Source organism: Empidonax traillii, unplaced genomic scaffold (assembly GCF_003031625.1).
Source record: "Empidonax traillii isolate 1590-97213 ecotype Southwest subspecies unplaced genomic scaffold, ASM303162v1 scaffold159:size1039807, whole genome shotgun sequence".
In the NCBI taxonomy this organism is placed as follows: domain Eukaryota; kingdom Metazoa; phylum Chordata; class Aves; order Passeriformes; family Tyrannidae; genus Empidonax; species Empidonax traillii.
In genome coordinates, this window is record NW_020955352.1 from 1018278 (window position 1) to 1036040 (window position 17763).

The 17763-nt window shown below is 43.3% G+C and overlaps 1 protein-coding gene and 1 non-coding gene across 4 annotated transcripts; one reads left to right on the forward strand and one right to left on the reverse strand.

Moving 5' to 3' along the window:
* Nucleotides 1–767: 767 nt before the first annotated feature.
* Nucleotides 768–15896, reverse strand: POLDIP3 (DNA polymerase delta interacting protein 3). Of its 3 annotated transcripts, none has more exons than XM_027885022.1 (9): nucleotides 15736–15896; nucleotides 11989–12376; nucleotides 9591–9665; nucleotides 7701–7796; nucleotides 5699–5881; nucleotides 4702–4779; nucleotides 3994–4123; nucleotides 3056–3122; nucleotides 768–2743 (listed from the first exon to the last, which is right to left on the reverse strand). In XM_027885022.1, the coding sequence occupies exons 1-9, from the start codon at nucleotides 15792–15794 to the stop codon at nucleotides 2569–2571; spliced, it is 1251 nt and encodes a 416-aa protein (XP_027740823.1). In that variant the 5' UTR covers nucleotides 15795–15896; the 3' UTR covers nucleotides 768–2568. The 3 variants fall into 3 exon arrangements, with proteins under 3 accessions (XP_027740823.1, XP_027740822.1, XP_027740824.1); XM_027885021.1 differs by having other exon boundaries at nucleotides 9591–9668; XM_027885023.1 differs by lacking the exon at nucleotides 15736–15896 and adding an exon at nucleotides 15260–15480 and having other exon boundaries at nucleotides 2297–2743; nucleotides 9591–9668.
* Nucleotides 15897–16157: 261 nt separating this feature from the next.
* LOC114058080 lies at nucleotides 16158–16306 on the forward strand. Its single transcript, XR_003571368.1, has one exon. It is a non-coding gene; the product is annotated as a U12 minor spliceosomal RNA (small nuclear RNA).
* Nucleotides 16307–17763: the final 1457 nt, after the last annotated feature.

Sequence of the window (17763 nt, forward strand, 5' to 3'; positions counted from 1 at the left end):
ATGCTATGGTATATATAAGAAGACTAACTTTAAAGAGCTGACCAAGAACAGAAGAGCAATGTATACCAAAACATTGCTGTAAGACAAGTCATGAAGTGGTGGTTAGAGAATCACTGACTTCACCAATTTATAAAAAAAAATATATATATATACTGTCATATATCAGAGTTAGAGAATGGAGCACTAGTTCTTCCAAGGAAGTATCTTAATGTCATCATAAACTCTCACAGATAATCTAAACACAATGCACAATTTAACAGGAAGTTAAAGTGTACCTTGCTGTTTGGCTTTTTAAATGGCCATGAATCTCCTAATTTTAAAAAATGCTTGAATCTCCCCATTCCCTCAGAAGGCACAAGACATGTACTCACAATACATGTCTTCACATGTCCACAGCTATGTCTGGTTGATAATTAAAGTACCCTACCTCATCTAGAACAGGTACCCTGTTTCGCAGCTGTGATTTTATAAAATTACTTTTTCAATTACTAGGCTGTCAATAACAAAGGTTTTTTCTGTGACAAGAGAATTGGAATTAGATGGACACACATAGCTCCCATTTAGTAGCAATGGTCAACTGCTTAATTTCTGTGATCCAGATTAAAAGGTGGATGAGTATCAGTTCTTTCACCCATATGCTCCTCTTGCTCTTCATTGAATTATCAGTTTTGAAATTTCTGTTCCCCTGAAAAACATCCTTGGCTCACTGTTGGAATGACTCCACTTATCTTTAGTTGAGTCACAGCATCTAAAAAGGCTTAGAATTCACTCTCTGTATAACAAACGTTTATTCAGAAACAGGTAATACATTATCTTCTCCAACCCCTAATGTTTCCTCCCCTTTCCCCTTCCCTTTTTTTTTTTTTCAATTAAAACACAGGTATTTGGTGGACAATCTAAAAAAGATAATAGCTGTCTTAGGTCCCCTCCCCTACAAACATCAGCTGTTCACATGAAGCACCCTACCAGTAACAGTGTCATTGGCTTTCCAACCAGAGAGTACTCCATAAAAACAAGTCCTGCCAAGTCCTCAGTTATTTCCATGGCTAAAAGGGTGAGACAGAGGAATGGTCTGCATGAGCCAGATAGAGCAAAGAGTTCATACAGAACAAGAAAGCAATAGAAACATAGGGTTGACCAAGAAATGGAATCTGGACCTACGAGAGGTACTCAGCAGAGCTGAACAGAATGGATTAGGTTAGTCTCCTAGCTAGCAAGATCAAGTTCAAATCCCAACCACATTCTGGAAATTGCTCTCAGCTTTCCTCTCTTACAACACAATCTGAACAAATACAAATGAGTGGAGCTACTTGTACCTTCAACATTCAAGGCAACAATGCTGTACAAAGAATGGGAAGCACTGGAAGTGCCACCTGGTGGCCTGTCACAGACACTTCTGGCCCATAGCCCATCCTCGCTGTTCTGCACAGGACGTGACACTCCTCTCCCGTGTTCCCTATGGAGTGCTAACTGCTCTCTGCTCCAAAACCTCTCTCTGAAGCCATAACTGCAGCAATCATCCTCCAAATCCAGGTATGTCAGCAGCATGCCCACAAAGCAGCCAAACACTGCCCAAGTGGCATCTCTCAAAGAAGAGAGTTCTCAGACACAATATAAGACTGCTTCATGGATAAGGGTCTCAGGTCCTTCCTTTTTATAGGAAAAATTCTAACTGGATGAGTTAGAAGGTAAGAAAAAAATTCACGTCCCTGCATCAGCAGGAGGATGCAATACAGTCTAATGGGAGAGAAATATCTGCAGTCCTTCTAGCTCTGAACACGACTGGTTCTTAATTTTTCAGTCCAGAAAGAGGAGAGTAACTGAGCCTGACCTTACAGAGCAAATATACTCATTGTAAAAATGCCAGAACAACCCCCCAGCATTACCAGAGTTGAAACATCCCTTCCCACAGCACAATGGCTGATGCACTTGTGCATATGTCCTTTCTGCCTGACGCCTCTGTTGGCTGGCATACACAACAGGAAGTTTGGTTTTCCCCACTTCTTCTCAACGTCTCAGCTGCTGAGCAGGAACATGTCCAACAGCCAGAATGAAGTGGTATGCCACCAAATGCATACAAGGCAAAGATACCAACCAGATGGTGCTTCCTGTATGGAGCCCAACCTGACTTTGTACCCAGCGCAGCAACTTCAGAAACAACGTGATGTTCTTGCCTGAGGACAATCAAGGGGATGCATCTTTTAGTTAAAAGTCAAACAGAAGAAAAGAGAAGGAGATCACCACTCCTTCCCTCAAAGTCTATGTGCACTTTTAATGGTCAGTGGGGGCTTTGGAGTAAAGGATGGAGTTACATGGTATATGCTTGGTAATACATTACTGGCAGAAGGGGGAGGTTATTTTTTTGGGAAAAAAAAAACAAGGAAGAAAACTCCAACTATGAAAACAGAAAGTACACACACAAGAGGAAACACTATCATACAGTAAAGTAGTGATCATAGAAAACAAAAAATTTCAAGGCAGGCAAATGCAAATAACATCTGCACTCCTGCACTTTCCCCACCCCCCCAACTTATATGAGTTTTCCAGTCCACTGCTTGCTCCCGCTTCTCAGAGTTTAATTTTAAATTCTGTGGGCTGCACAGAGGCAGAGACCCCTGAGGATTTGAAGAGTGCCTTCAAGATAGTGTCAGGGTCCACTTCAGCTGGGGGATTTGAGGAGGCGCTTGCACTTGATCGGCGTGGTTCTTCTTCCTTCTTCACTGAAGGGGTATCGCTCAATCGGCTGTTGGATAAAAGGAGAGCAGTATTTAACCTCTCATGGAATAAAATTTAACACTATGTCTGCAATTACTGCTATCAGTGTTGACCCTTACCAATATTAAACATAAAGGTTTTAAATGTGCTTTCCTCACAAGAAAACGTCCTCAGACTATTTTTGAACCTCAGGGCTGAGAGCAGTATGTGGTCAATCTATATTGCACTCAGATCAACATACTGTGCCACAGAAAGGAAGAGAAGGAAAACATGCATGGGACAACAATTCTCAGAACTTGCAGAAGTGTTTGGTTCTTTTCCCCACGCAAAGGACACTTACAGCAATATAGGCTGGTCTGAGGTGATGACATTCCCATTCATATGAAGATTGCATTTCATTGGTTGACCTAAATAAAAACAAAATAAAAAAGTCATTTTATCAGAATTGGGGTAGGGCCAGATCCTTGAAATACCACATAACAGTGCAAGCAATATGAGTTCCATATACAGGGGAAACATGAGAAGGAACAGCTGATAAATCTTTTTTTGCAAAATCAGAGCAACAGAAGAGCCACCAAAACACTCACTACAATATGAAGAATCACATTAATTAAGAAATTACACAGAGGTACAAAGCCCTTAGCAGAGACACAAGAGGATCTCCTACTCTTAGCTGTCTGCTCCTCATCTGACATTCCTAATATGTTACTCATCTAGAAAAAGCATCTATTTTCAGCTAAAAATTAACAGCTAATTTCCGTCTAACACAACACTGCAGGTGGCTCCAGGTTAAAAATTGCATTGTTAGACGTTTATGGAGAAGCTGATACTGTTTTACAACTCCAATTCAAAATGCCTCTGTTGACACCCTGAGACTAGTGCAATTAGTTGTATTTGTACTTTGCAAACAGCTTTTCTGTAAGCAAGTAAAGCCTTGCTGAGGACTATCTAGCTCTTGGTACCAGATTAGAAACACAATAAATTTCATCTGGAAGTTAGATCAGCAGACTCACCAGGGCCCTGCCTCCAGCTCTGAGCAATCTTTTTCTATGAAAATGTGGGTGTGTTTTTTTTTTTTCTTTCACTTAAATAAACTGTGTGTATATTCAGCTAGTCACACAGGAATGTATTATATTATCTAGCTCTTGAGCTGATTTTCCAGCATTCCTTCTCTCTTGGTAGCATATGAGCATCTGAGATGCTTTTCAACTTTCCACTGAGGTGGAAAGGTAATTGTTGATTTATTTACCCTAATTGCAACTCTGGCATCAAACTTACCATCTAAGCACCTGTTGTTGTATTTCTTGTATGCTGTGATAGCATCTTCTTTCTTCACAAACACTACCTCGGCTACTCCAGGGTGCACCAGCCGGGCTCGCTTCAGAGCGCCATACACGCAGAATAACTCCTGAGGGCAGAGTTAGTCGTGACCATGGTCACACCAAAGGCACCAAGTGAGAATGGCTTAGTTTCTTAATCGCACCACCCGTCCTGCTTAGTAAACACCTGACAGAATCTGGACACTTGTCTGATTGTGCTTGTTACAGTATGAGTACTTGACACTAGTAATAGAGCTTACACAGGCAGAAAAGTTCAAGGCCAGTACTCTGTAATGTTTTCCCCATAGGAAGAACAGATTCGTTCTCAGCCTCATGAGAATGGAAGCCCTAGATAATTTGCATGGGAGTATAAATTCAGGGAAAACACCCTGAACATCATCTGGCATGAACTCTTCTTTTAAGTGATGTCAGGTATCTCAGTACACCCTAGAAACGGGATTTTCTCCTATCTTCTTAAGCACACACTTTTTTAAAAAATGTGAACAAAACATAAAGCAATCAGGAACCCTCAAAGTTTTTTTCAAGGAAATTAAACCACATCATACTCCTCTTCATTGCATTCACCATAGATCAACTGATACATCAAAAAAGGTAGGATAAGGAGGAAGTGTCATTCATCCACAGTCCAGCAGTAAGCAACACTCACAACAATGTCTTCCTCTGTGACTCGAGGATGCAGATTATTTACGGTCATCTTTGTGCCTTCCAAAGGACTGAATGCCAGCTGCTGACAAAAACAAATGCGTTGCATAAAAACGGTCAGTTATACAGCACACAAGACAGCACAGCAGAGAAAGCATTAAGAAACAGGTAAGGGGATGTCTGGCAATGTCTCTACACACACACAGGAGAGAGCTACAGCTCATAATGGGAAATATCCATGCTTACAAAAGCCCAGCTCATCCGATGGCAAAAAGCAGTTTCTCTTCCATGCTAATTTCTCTTTGAAGTAACTTTCTGCTCCTATTGCCAAGTATAACAGTAATTTAATCTGCATTACATACACAGCAGTACTCTGGTCATGCCCACACTTTTAATAGCCTTTCTCTGTTCCACTCTACACCAGCCAGCAAACCTCAAAATACAGCTCTAGCCCTTCAAGAGGATGCTGAACTCAACATGCCTGGGAATAACTGGTGGGTTACCTGTACCCAACATCAGGCCAATCTGGCAAAGCAATTCCAGGCAGGTTGTCTACAAATTGCCTGAGAGGTCTCACTTACAGCAAGAAGCTCTATTTGGAAGAATCCTTTTTCCTCCTTGCTAACTGGAGTTGACAGAAGACAACATATGAAACAGTGTTAAAACACTATTCCTAGGGACATCAAAGCCACCAAGGAGTTTCAAAACAATAACTGCCACCTCCCTGTCATATGGATTCCTCCGGGACCATGTGCTCTTATGCCAGAGAGAAAAGTTGAGAGAATCAAGATGCATTATCTGAGAACTCCCAGTCTCTCAAACTCTGAGGAAAATGATGTTTAGACTAGTTTCAAATTCTTGGGACATAGACTGCAGTTATCAGAATAACTTTGATGGTGTCCCAGAAATAATGGTGAAAGGCAGGCAGAAATGAACTGCTCACACGACCGACGAATAGCAAGTCTGAGATGTTTCAGAGACTTCCCCTTCCCCGAGCTCACCTCAACAGGTGCCGGCTCTTTTGGAGGCTCTTCCTTTGTCACTAAGGTCCGAGACATGTTTGTCAAGGCCTTCGTCCGCATAGGAGAGGGAGGTGCAGGTGGAGCTGTGTATGTATCATTTTGGACCACTTTAGTCAGAGGAACAGTCTTGGACAGAGAGAATTTATTGCCGCTCACACCAGTCTACAGGAAGAAGAAAATAAAGTACCTCTGAGAGTTGCAGCCTACAAAAGTCATCACTCTTTTTCAAGCATCACCAGCAGAGTATTATTAGCATGCACTAGGAACTGCACGTCCTTCCCAGTGTCAAAAGCACTACAGTGCTGGAGAGCTTCATCTCTGAAGGAAAAAAAAAAATCAGCTAATGCTTCTGGGCATAAACATAAAAAGACATGTTTATCCCAAAAGAGTACTTCCCTCATAAGCCATTTTTGTTTTCATATTATTTTTAAATGAACTTTAACAATGTGATCTGAATTTGAAAAGCTCCTTTCACCCAAAGATTTTCAAGTACTTTATACAGTGTTCACAAAGATGGCTCATTAACAGTAAGATTCAGCTACCCTGACACAAACAGCAATAATTCTTCAGAAACACCAAGCTAGGGCACACAAAGACATGGAACATAACCTTTGCAGTTGGCACTACTTGAGTTTAAAGCCAGACTAAAAATTGTGCTTGGAAGCTGCTGTAAACACCAGAGAGACCAAATTCATTCCTGGAAAAAACCCAAAATAACTTGTAAGATTATTTAAAAATCACAAATGGCCAGAAGCTCTATTATGAATACCCACATGAGGAAATAAACCCACAGGATAATCATTTCACTACACTGGCTGTGCGATGGTAAAACCACATGAATTTGCTTCTTCAGGACCACAGAATAACTCAGGGCAAACCTATGTCTAATCCCCATGTCGGAAACAGGGCTAATTTCAAAGACACATCAGATTGGCTCAGGGCCTTATGCAGTTAACTGCTGAATATCCAAGAATGGCTGTGCCAGCTGCTGATCAATCCATGACAACTCTGCCAACTAGAATCTTTTTTGCTGCAGCACCTTTGTTGGTTCATTTTGTCCATGGTCACTCCTGAAAATAACCTGGGGGGTTTGCCTTTTGCCTTTTTCATGACCACACAGCAAATAGTGAGAGTGGACAGATTTCACTACAGCCTTCCCAGCCTTGAGACACTGCTCTCTCACCCTCTCCTCACACATAATATGCTGCAGCTCTCTGACCACCCTGTTGTAATGGTTCCAGTCAGTGTCCTTCTTGTATCACAGTGTCCCAAAACAGGCACAGAATTCCAGGTGCATTCTCAAAACACCAAACAGGAATAATTACCTTCCTTGACTTGCTGACTATGATCTTACTAGGCTATCTATAGTTGGCCTATGTTGCTGGAAGGATGCACTACTAACTCATTCTTAGTAGATCACACAGTAAGACCCCCCGGCTCTTTTTTACAAAGCTGCTTTCTAGCCAGTCAGTTCTCAGCTTAAGCTGCAGAGTTATCCCCTGCCAAAAGCAGGACCTAACATTGGTCCGTACTGAAATTCCACCTTCTCCAGAGCTACAGTCCTCCCCAACAAGATGCCAACTAAGATTTCACCTGGCAAGAGATTTCCTGCTTTGATGCCCAGTCTCTAGAAGCAGCAGAAAGCTTCCCTTGCTGGTTTGCTCAAACAATAACAAATAGGTTAAATACACTTCCTCAGCAAGAAGGAAGTGAAGAGCCAAGATGTAGCAACCTGCCAGCAAGGCAGAAAGCACACATTCTAGCTGCAAAGAGTCCATAAAACCAGTTAACCTAAAAGAACTCTCTTCCAAAAATAACAGCAGAAGCATTGGCACAAAGGAAGGGTGGGGTGAAGAGCAAATATTTGAGGAGAAAGCATCATCTACATACTTTAAAAGAACATAAGGCCTGTAAAGCCAAAGCCTGTGTGTCTATGTAATGTGAGGATGGCATGGTGGGGACTGCTCAGATAATACCTTACCGAATTGTTCAGGAAACTGTTTGTGGTGGTGATTTTCATCTGTTTGCTAGGAAGGGGAGAGACACTTTCATCATCATCTTCCATGTCATACAGACCCTGCAGAGAAGCAAAGCAATAGTTTACAAGTGGATAGATTTAATCTAGACATTTCTAAAATAAGTAGTTTTCCCTTGTCTTCAACCATGTTCAGGTAATAAGCTTGACTACACTAAACTTTACTCCTGTCATTGCAGCTTGTGGACACAGAGCTGAAGTCCATTTCAAAACATCAGTGTAAAACCTACCAGACTTTTCCCGAAATTCCACAGTAAAGCTGTTTCCCTAAACATACTGAAATCACATACAGATTCCTCTAATCGCTAGACCTCATTAGGACTGTTGAAACCACATTACTGGAATAAAGCCTCAGTGTCTTACTTTTTAGCACCCTGCTACCTTTAAAGTTGAAGCCTGAGCATATGATTTTTAATTTGGGTGTGTTTTTTTTTTAATTAAGCAGATGTCTGCTAAATACACCTAAACTGAACATTCCTTTGGAACAGCCTGCTTTCCTCAGCACAGCACATATCCATCTGGCACTACAAAACACTGCACTAGAAGGTTTACTGAATAATTAATTTCCCAATTCAACTTAATGCTCATATAGCCCTGCCTTAAAATACTGAGGCAAACTCCTACACAAGTATTTTTTTTCATAGACTCTAAATAATGTTAAGAAAAAGCCTAGACACAAATGACACTGCCCAGAACATAAGAAGTCACAATTCCAAGCAGCTTTCCATCAGCAGAAAGGTAAAGAAAAACAGAGGGATTAGCAATGAGAGCTTGCAAAATGAGTGGGTTGTCACAGTCAGCAAGATTCTGATTTACAAACAGGGAAGTTATTCTAGTCACAGAAATGCTACGAAGGAAAAAAAAACAAAAGGGATGAGAGAACAGAGGAGAATTGTGCAGAAAATAAAAGAGCTGGGAAAAACACTAGCCATCAGGACAGTGGCCTCGAGTTTGAGACAAATAAAATGGATTCTAGGCGTACAGTGATAAGGTCAGAATAATGAAAACACTTTCTTAACTGACAGCATCTGGGATAGGTGAGGGTAGCAGGTCAGCACAAAAGTAACATATACAAATAGCTAAAGTTACCATAATCAAGGCAAAAAAACCCCAACAATCAAAAAAGGACATGATATTGTGAGTGCCAGTTTTCCAATACTTCATGTAATACTTTATGTGTATAAACACAAAATAACACAAGTAACAGAAGCACTTAATTCCTCTCTGAAAGCACCCAAGGTAGTAAGGTGGTGGTAGAATGGCTGGTGGCTGTGACAAAGTACCAGAAGAGATGGCACAAATTCCAGGGTCTTTCTCAAAATCTGCTTGATAAGGGATATGGCAACTTTGAAAGTACATCAGAATACTAATTAACATTATGCACTATCAAGTTTCCAGTAGGTACTCAGAGCTGGGATTTTTTCACAGGAAGGTTATATCTTCTCCCACCTCACTGAAGCACATCTGGCCATGTACAATCATATCAACTCTCTGAAGTGCTGGCAGAAACAACTTGATCTGATGTGGTGTCACTGAGAAATTCACAGACAGACAGAGCTAAAGGTCACAGTCTCGAGAACAAAAAAACATCAGTACATACAGGCATACCTACTTCTCATTCACAAAACACGCAAGGAATCAAGATCAATCATACTAAATGAAAACCTCAATTACCATGAAAGTATCTCAATCACACAAGAATAGGAAACCAAGTTGATAGAGAATTTCCAAACATTTTCCTTTCCTACTGCGAGTTTTCTTTGAACCTGCCAATGTTTACGGACACATTTCCTTCCCTGCCAAAGGTAACAAACAGAGCACAGAGCAGGTACACACCTCTTTGTGTGTACGGTTGTTCAACACATTGATCCTCATTCCTGCTGGATGAGAGTGTCCAGGAACTGGAGCCTTCTGCTACAGTTAGAGAGAAAGAACCAAAACATTAAACATTATAGTCCATCAGGTCCCCACTTAAGAAGATCAGAGCTGTTAGCTGATACCCTCCTGCTTTAAAGTATATTACAACAGGCTCTTAGGTAACATCTGTGCTTCCTGTAATATGTTCAATATGAGACAGACTCACTTAAATTGAAGAAATTAAAACCTAAGGCCACACAAAGAAACTGATTCAAATTACTCAGGTTTTAGTCCAAGATAATTGGGAAGGGATAGCCCTGGCAGGCTACATTTCTGCCAATACCATGAATAGGGTAAACCAGAAAGTAAGCACCAGTTCTTTCATGCTATAGGCAACCAAAATGAATATTTCCATCAAACTCAACAAGCTGGGACACAACATAATTCAGTTCCATTTTAAAGGAGAAGCGTATACTGCCCCTTAACACTACAGCTGAAATAAGCTGTAGAGAATAAAATGATGCACAGGATAGTGTAGATGCTTCTTCTGAGCCCATTACAACGTGAAACAGGGAAGCCACAACAGAAGCGGTCAGGGAATGTAGCTGTACTAATCAATAACTGAAATCATGCAACAATGCCCTCAAAAACACCGCTTTGTTTTTTGGAAAAGCTGGAAGCTGTCCATTACAGAAAAAAATGTATTTTATTACAAAAATACTCCACACAGGCAGTAAAATCTTCAGATTTGCATTTTCTCTAGACTGTAACTTACACCATAACACCCTCATGTTTCAATTTGCTAAACAATTCAGGAACAAGGATACCCATCCTACAGAAACAGCAGCAGATCTACAGAAATTCTTTGGGTTTCAAAGACTTCTTGCTTTAGGAGAAAAAATACCCCAGGACGGGACATCTAGAGCTGTGTGCTACACCTTGGATCAAGATACTCTAGTTTGACCCTACTCAATATTGGGAAGACAGGAGGGTCATGGGCAATTTGGAATTTTAGTGTTAAGTGTTTTTAAAAATTATTAGATAATTGCTCATGTGTAAGGTTCTGTCTACAGTCTCAATCACCATTATATTCTATAGTATTTTTCCTTGCACTATGTTATCTAACAAACAAAAACTACTACTGGTGAAACCAAGTCACAAAAAAACCAACAAATGGTCAGAAGAAACAGTCACTGCACCAGGTCTCTGGAAACTACTTTAACTCCTAGGAACTTTGTAGAAAATGTTCAACTCCTAATGGTCGATCGTGGTGATTTGGCTTAGGACAGCAAGACTACTAATTACCATACTAATTAATGACCACTGAACAGACTGCTCTATTGCTCTGCGATTAGCCCTTCTTACAGCCACAAGAGTCCTTTATCACGCAGAGCACTGAGAAACTTCATAGGCTAACTTACAGAAGAAACATGTTTGATACTCCTGAGCAAAACCCACAGCTGAACAGAAAGCAGACTCATCAAGCCTTTCAAACTGATGAGAATAGGAGATTTTCTGACTATGTGTAAGCACACTGCTGATTTTGGGGAGGAGGGAAATGAAAGAGGTAGGCTAGGAACTTCAGTTCCATGTTTGTAGAGGTGAAGAGCAAAACCATTCCTCAAACAACAACCCTGACAGTTTGGAAGTTCTGAGTCTGCCCACAGCACAGTTCACCATCAATTGTTTCTCAAGGAAGCTGGCTAAGAATCAAGTTGCTGCACACACAGCAAAGTGAAATTAGAAAACCGGCCAAGGAAATCAGCAGGTCAGGCTGACCAACTGAGTATAATAGAACTGAAATAAATCTCAAGCCTCAGCAGGAATGCATCATGTAATCAGGCAAATCCCTGGAAATCAGGGCTCTCCTGAAAACCGGACAAGTATAAAAAGAGAAAATTGTAGAAGAGCACATTGAATTTCAAATCTTCTTAGATACAAACACAGCTGTATATTCTAAATTGTTATCTCAACACTGGGATAAACCAGTTACCTAGACAGGACATTCCACCACATCAGACTTGCAAAGATGGGAGGTATAAGAAGGACAAAAAACCCTGCATCATTGTCTTTGCATTTAGGTGGGAAAGAGACTACTGAACTATTCAAGGCATCTGCTTTAACGCTGACAGGAGCACTGCTTTAGTCTTTTGGGGCCCAAAATTAAAATGAAAGTGTAAATGAAAGGTGTGATTCTACAAAGAGCTCCGAGCAGCTGCAAGGACACACAAAAATATCAGAATCCTGCCCCATAGGCTGGAACAAACTGTTTCATCATCTCTCCTATTGCAAACATATTAACACATTAATGTATTACCATGTCTACTGAACAGCTGTAGAATAACTGAGGGGCTCAGAGTTGACTTGCTTCACCCACCTGGATTGTTTTGGTGATTTTCATAGCTAGATTTACTGTCCCCACAGGTGAGCTCATAGCAGCTGGAACGCTCCTTTTTAAGCTAATCTTCTCTCTGGCATCCACCACTTTGGTCACCTTTTCAGCAGCAACACTTTGCTGCTTACGGGAATTCAACATCTCTCGAGCATCCTGCACCTTCCCTTTGATTTTGAACCGAGCGTCCTTTTGGACCAGTTTTTCACGGGCATCTTTAACCCCCAGTTTTTGTCGGGCATCAGTGAGTCCAATCTTCTGTCGGGCATCAAATGTCCGTTGGAAGCTGACAGCTGACGATGATCTATTTAGAAGATTTTGCTGAATCCCAATGCGAGATCTTACACCTCCAAACACCGGCCTTGAGTTAAGTCTGGGGAGGGAAAAAAAAAAAAAAAAAACAAAACAAAAAAAGAAAAGAGAGAGTTTCAGACATTATGTGATACAGTGTCAATAAAAGTATTTGTGTCACTGCAAATAAAAGCTCGTTACTGCCGCACAGAAATCCACTCAGATTGCATGTCTAAATACACAAGTGGAGTTCCTAAGCTGTTTTATGCTGTATTTTACTTCCTACATAAACAGCTAAGGAACTGGTTTCCAAAATCCATCCTTAAGATCACATTTACAAACCACAGGGTCTGACTTCAGCTGTCCTAAGTACATACTATATTTAAACAAAATTCAATGGCTCAGGTAGTTTAGGGAAACCTTTGAAGACAAAGAGGAACAGAAACAGACTTTCTAGCCCTAGGACTGAACAGGTCTGCTAAAGCATCTTTTGTAATACAGCAATACAGCCCAGTACAAAGAAACATGGAACTACACGATTTCAAGAATTCTGGGTTGCAGGTTCAGATTTGAGGGAGTACAGCAACTTGGATTTTAGGATGGACAAGCACAAGCAACAATCTCAGTTCAAAGCCACCAGTTTCAAGGTTGACTAGCTTCCAGCAAGAATGGTTACCAGTCAAATTACTTTTAAACGTGACTGCCTCTAATTTAATCTACTAACAGAACTTCTGCACTCAATGGCCTTTACTTTTTAAGCACATCATTATCACAATACTGAGCACAGAAAGATAACAGAAAGGACCATGTTTGCACTTGTACACAAGTATTCCTAAGAAGCAGCACAATATGGAGTGAAAGCTAAAACTAGCTTCTTGTTACAGCTCTAATACACTTTTTTCAAAATCTGCCCTAAAAAACAAAACAGCTTATCTAATTTTTTAATCCACTTCCTCTTGTAAGTATTTTTAAGGTTTCCTCCTTCTCCATTGGGTTTCTTAAAAAAAAAAAAAAAAAAAAAAAAAAAAAAAAAAAAAAAAAAAAAAAAAAAAAAAAAAAAAAAAAAAAAAAAGATGACAAAGTACTAAGAGAAATTTTAAAGTTAAGGTACTGAAAACATATTCTTCTTGTTGACTTTTAAAACTCAAAATGAGCTAGAGGGCTACAGTGTTCATCTGCTTTCTGAAACGTGTCATCCAGTACTATAAAGTCTAAAAGTAGGTATCTAGAATTTGTTGTCATACTCAAAAGATTACCATCACCAAATCAAATGATGTTATTTCAATTCTTCATATAGCTTTATATCAGTACTTCCTGATCTAACCTACAATCGTAACATTACATATATATACACATTTACAGGCATGTATATATACAGAACACGTATATTTAGAGAGATCTGCAAAAGGACAAACCAAAAGCAAACAAGGAGAGGAAAGACTAAACCTCTGCCTCCATCTCTTTCATTCTTGTGTCCAGACATCTGGAGAGCTGGGACTGGGGTCCCGTTTTGTTACCCAGCTAAAAACCCTACAGCTGCTCTCTCATACAACCAAAGCACAACAGCTAGAAGAAACAGGAGTATTATTAAGACCATTTATTAAAACATATCCAGAATAATACAGAAGACTAAAAATACCCATAAAGTAACAGCCACAGAGCAAGACTTCCCTCACAATTTTAAAAAGTATTGATTTAGCTATGTCGAAAGCATTCCTTCAGAGTGCTGCAAAGGGCCTGATGAGTGGTTCTTTTTAATTAAACATGAGAGAGGTCAAAATAAAACAAGAAATATATGTATCAGCATTTAAGCCAGCATTAGTTAAAACTGTTAATGACATCAGTGAAATTGGTTAGGAAACTCTGTACTGAGAATTACACCATTTCTGAAGACTCGTGTTTATCCTAATAAACAACTCCCCTACATAGATAACTGCTGACCCTACAACAGCATTAACTACTTAAGTGCTTTGTGCCACAGCACCTGAAATAAAAATAGATCTCAAACATCTAATTCACTTTCTAGAATTCCAAGTTCTTGCTTGAATATTTTGTGGGTTAGTCCATCCCATTGGTGAAGATTTTTCTACCATTTCTTCTAGAGCACTGAACAGCATGGACATAAGGATTTAAGTTTACTCAGTTTATCCGGCCCTCACAAATTCAAGTTTGCTATCTCAGAAACCTATACAGTGAGCTAAACATGACAAACAAGAGAAGCGTAAGGCACAAAAATTCTTACAGTGGGATTACTGTTCAGCAAATAAAAGCAGGAAGAACTCCTGGAAGAAATGAGAGTTAAGGAGGGATTTGAAAAAGGATAAAGTAGGTACTTGGGGCATAGTAAGCAGCCTAAGACTGTTCCAAATATGCAGGATAACATGAATGAAAGTGCAAAGCCAAGGCCTTGTCTAGACCAGGATTTAAATATGTTTGAATGTTTTGCTAGCATGTTAGCAAATAAATTTCAAAATATTAGTCGAAACATGTACGTGTATATACATTCGGAGTCAAAAAACTAAGTGTAATAAATAAAAAGTGTAACAACAACAACAAACAACAACAAAGCAAAAGCACGCTGAGCAAACACAAATGGAGCAAAATCCATGGACAAAGTCTTCAGAAGCATCAAGAGAGTATGGCAAAATGGAAAACGAAAAGCTACCGAAGGAGAAGCCAGGTAAGAACTGCCAGCTGCTGCACTGGAGCAAATGGCCCAGCCTACACGGGCGAGAGCTGCTGTACAAAGAATCAAGCTGATCCCATAGCTGATCTGCAACACGCTCCACATCCACACAAGCACTGCAAACAATCTGCCGGAGCACCATTAGCTACGGTATAGGGACTGCGGCCTCCGAGGGCCGGGCAGCGATGCAGGCGAAGCCCCGGCGGTCTCGCCCGTCGGCCCCGCTCGGTTACGGCTCCCTGAGCTCCGCCACGCTCCCGCGGCTCTCCCGCCATGCACCGAGCCGCTCCGGGGAGCACGGGGAGACCGGGCCCCTCCGGGCACTGCCCGCACAACACCTGCGGGCCGCATACCGAGGGGGCCGAGGGGCGCCGACCCCGGCACGGGGAGCAGCGCTGGGCTGGTCGACGGGAAGAGGCAGGGAGCGGCAGGGACAGCGCAGAGAGTGCCGAGGGGAAGGGGAAGGGTTGTGGCGGTGGGTGCCCCTGCCCCGCCGGGGCAGCGCCGGGCTGGGGGCGAGGCGGGGGGGGGCCGCCCCCGCCGGGGCAGCGCTGAGCGACGGCCGCGGCCACCAATCGCATCGCGGCGCGGCCCCGCAGCCCCGCGGCCGGGCCAATGGGAGCTCGAGGGCGGGAGCAGGGCCGGGCCGCGCCGAGGCAGCTTCGGCCCGCGGCGCCCGGACCGGAGCCGCCGGGAAGGAGACGCGAAGAACGGGCGGCGGCTGCCGGGCGCTGCGCCGCTCTCCGACCGCTCACCTCCCCTTCAACATCACGCCGCGCTTCCGTATGAGCTCATCCAGAGACAGGTCCGCCATCTTGTCGCGGGGCCCAACGACGAGACGCAGCACGGAAGCCCCGGAGGTGACACCGTAGAACTTCCGGTCCTCGCCCCGCCCCCAGAAGCACGGCGGGCCCCGCCCTCGGCCCCGCCCCGTGGGCGGGGAGAGCCCACAAGCCCTCGCGGCGCCCGGGTTGCTCATTTGCATACGGTTCCGGCACGTCCCGGTGCGATTCTGCCCGCGGCAGCGGCTCCGTGGCGCAGAAGGGACAGAAACCGGGTGAGAACATAAGGAAACCGTCAATAGACTGTTCATTTTGAGGTAACGTGGGGAGCTGCTCGCCCTGACCTATAGAGCTAGCGCATAGGGGTCTTTGGGCAGAGCTAAAAGATTGAAGGCATGCCTTAAACTTATGAGTAAGGAAAATAACGACCCGGGGTGACGCCCGGGTCCTCACTGCTAATGTGAGAAGAATTTTTGTGCGGGTACAGGTCGCCCCTGGGTGCCCCGCCTACTTTGCGGGATGCCCGGGTGCTGTGATCTGCCCGACCCTCTGTGCCGCTCGTGGTAAGGACAGTGCTGTGCCTTGTTTCCGACCCCAATGCCCGGGGATGTTCGCGGCGCACTCCTGCTGTCACCCACCCGCTGAGCTGCGGCCGGATACTGCCTCCTCAGCGAAATAGCGCGCCGGTACCGGGAAGTCGAAGTGCTCTAAAGAGAAACTAGTGTCTCCCCCTGCTGTGTTCACTGAGCTGTCTTAAGGGCCTTCACGAAGCTAAGAAATACATCAACTCACTCCTAACATTTCATGTGTCTGCAGGAAGTGATTCCTTTTCTATGCTTCTGACGGAGGAATTAGGCTGTTCAAAATCAGACTAAGACTGAACAACAGCAGTGAAAGGGAAAAACTGTCTTGTGCAGCTGGGGTGGAGGTGACCTTCCAGGGATGCCTCCTGCCCTATCTTGACCTGCAGGACTGTGACTCTGGGTCTCACTGCAGGTCCTGGTGCTACTGAGCCTCCTTCCCAACGCCCTTTTGAAGCACGGCGCACCCCCAGGGCCTGCAGTGTGAGGGTTCTTCCTGTCGTTGAAAAACGCTTCTCCGAAATGCAGTATTGTTTCTGCCTACAGCTCTGTCTGATCCCTGGCACCTGTCACGAGGCTCACTCGTGACCCCTCCACAGCCTCCCTGTTATCTTCCTGCCATCTCCCCACTACAGCATCCTGAGCTGTAGTAACTCCGAGGTGTTGCCATGCACGCAGCAGCATCCACTGTGTTGCTGCAGAGCTGGCGGCCCATGCGTACTCTGTGCAAGATCCACGGGGAAAACTCCTGGACTTCAGCAGAGCAGGAGCTGCCAGTGAGGGCCTGGGACAAATGCAGAGGAGGTGGGCACTGCTGAGGCATCTGCTCACAGTCACACAGGCTCAGGATTCCACAGCACTGATTTCCTTTCAGGAATGTTTCAAGCCTTGGTGAGCCTAAAGTCATACCAACAGTGACACCATGTCCCTGCTCAGTTGTCCACTGGTGCTTGAGCCGGTACAGGGTGGGACATGACTGCATTACTCTCAAATTAAGGTACGCAAATTGTTAGCCCTTTTTATGCTGCCCTTCTGCAGCTGTTGAGGTACTTGATTAAACCGAGGTGGTGGGGTGTATGATGTGTCACATTTGTTTTGCTGCTGCAAAATTAACAGGCAACACTTGAGAAAATTTTTATAACTCTAAGAACAGCCCAAGAGGTTCCAGACTAGAGCTCCATCTAGCCAGTATCCTGTTTCCAACCTGCAAGGACCACCAGTGGGGATCTCTGCCAGACATCCTGTCAACCTCAGTGCTCTTTGTGCAGCCACAATGCCCTTTGGCAATACCTCCACTCTGCTGCATGGTGAACCACATCCTCATGTTTGTTTTGCTTCCATCTGCCTGGTCCTTCACCTTCCACCTGTGATCCCTGAGGTCATCTTCTGTCCAGGTGAAGAATTCAGGCCTGCTCAGACA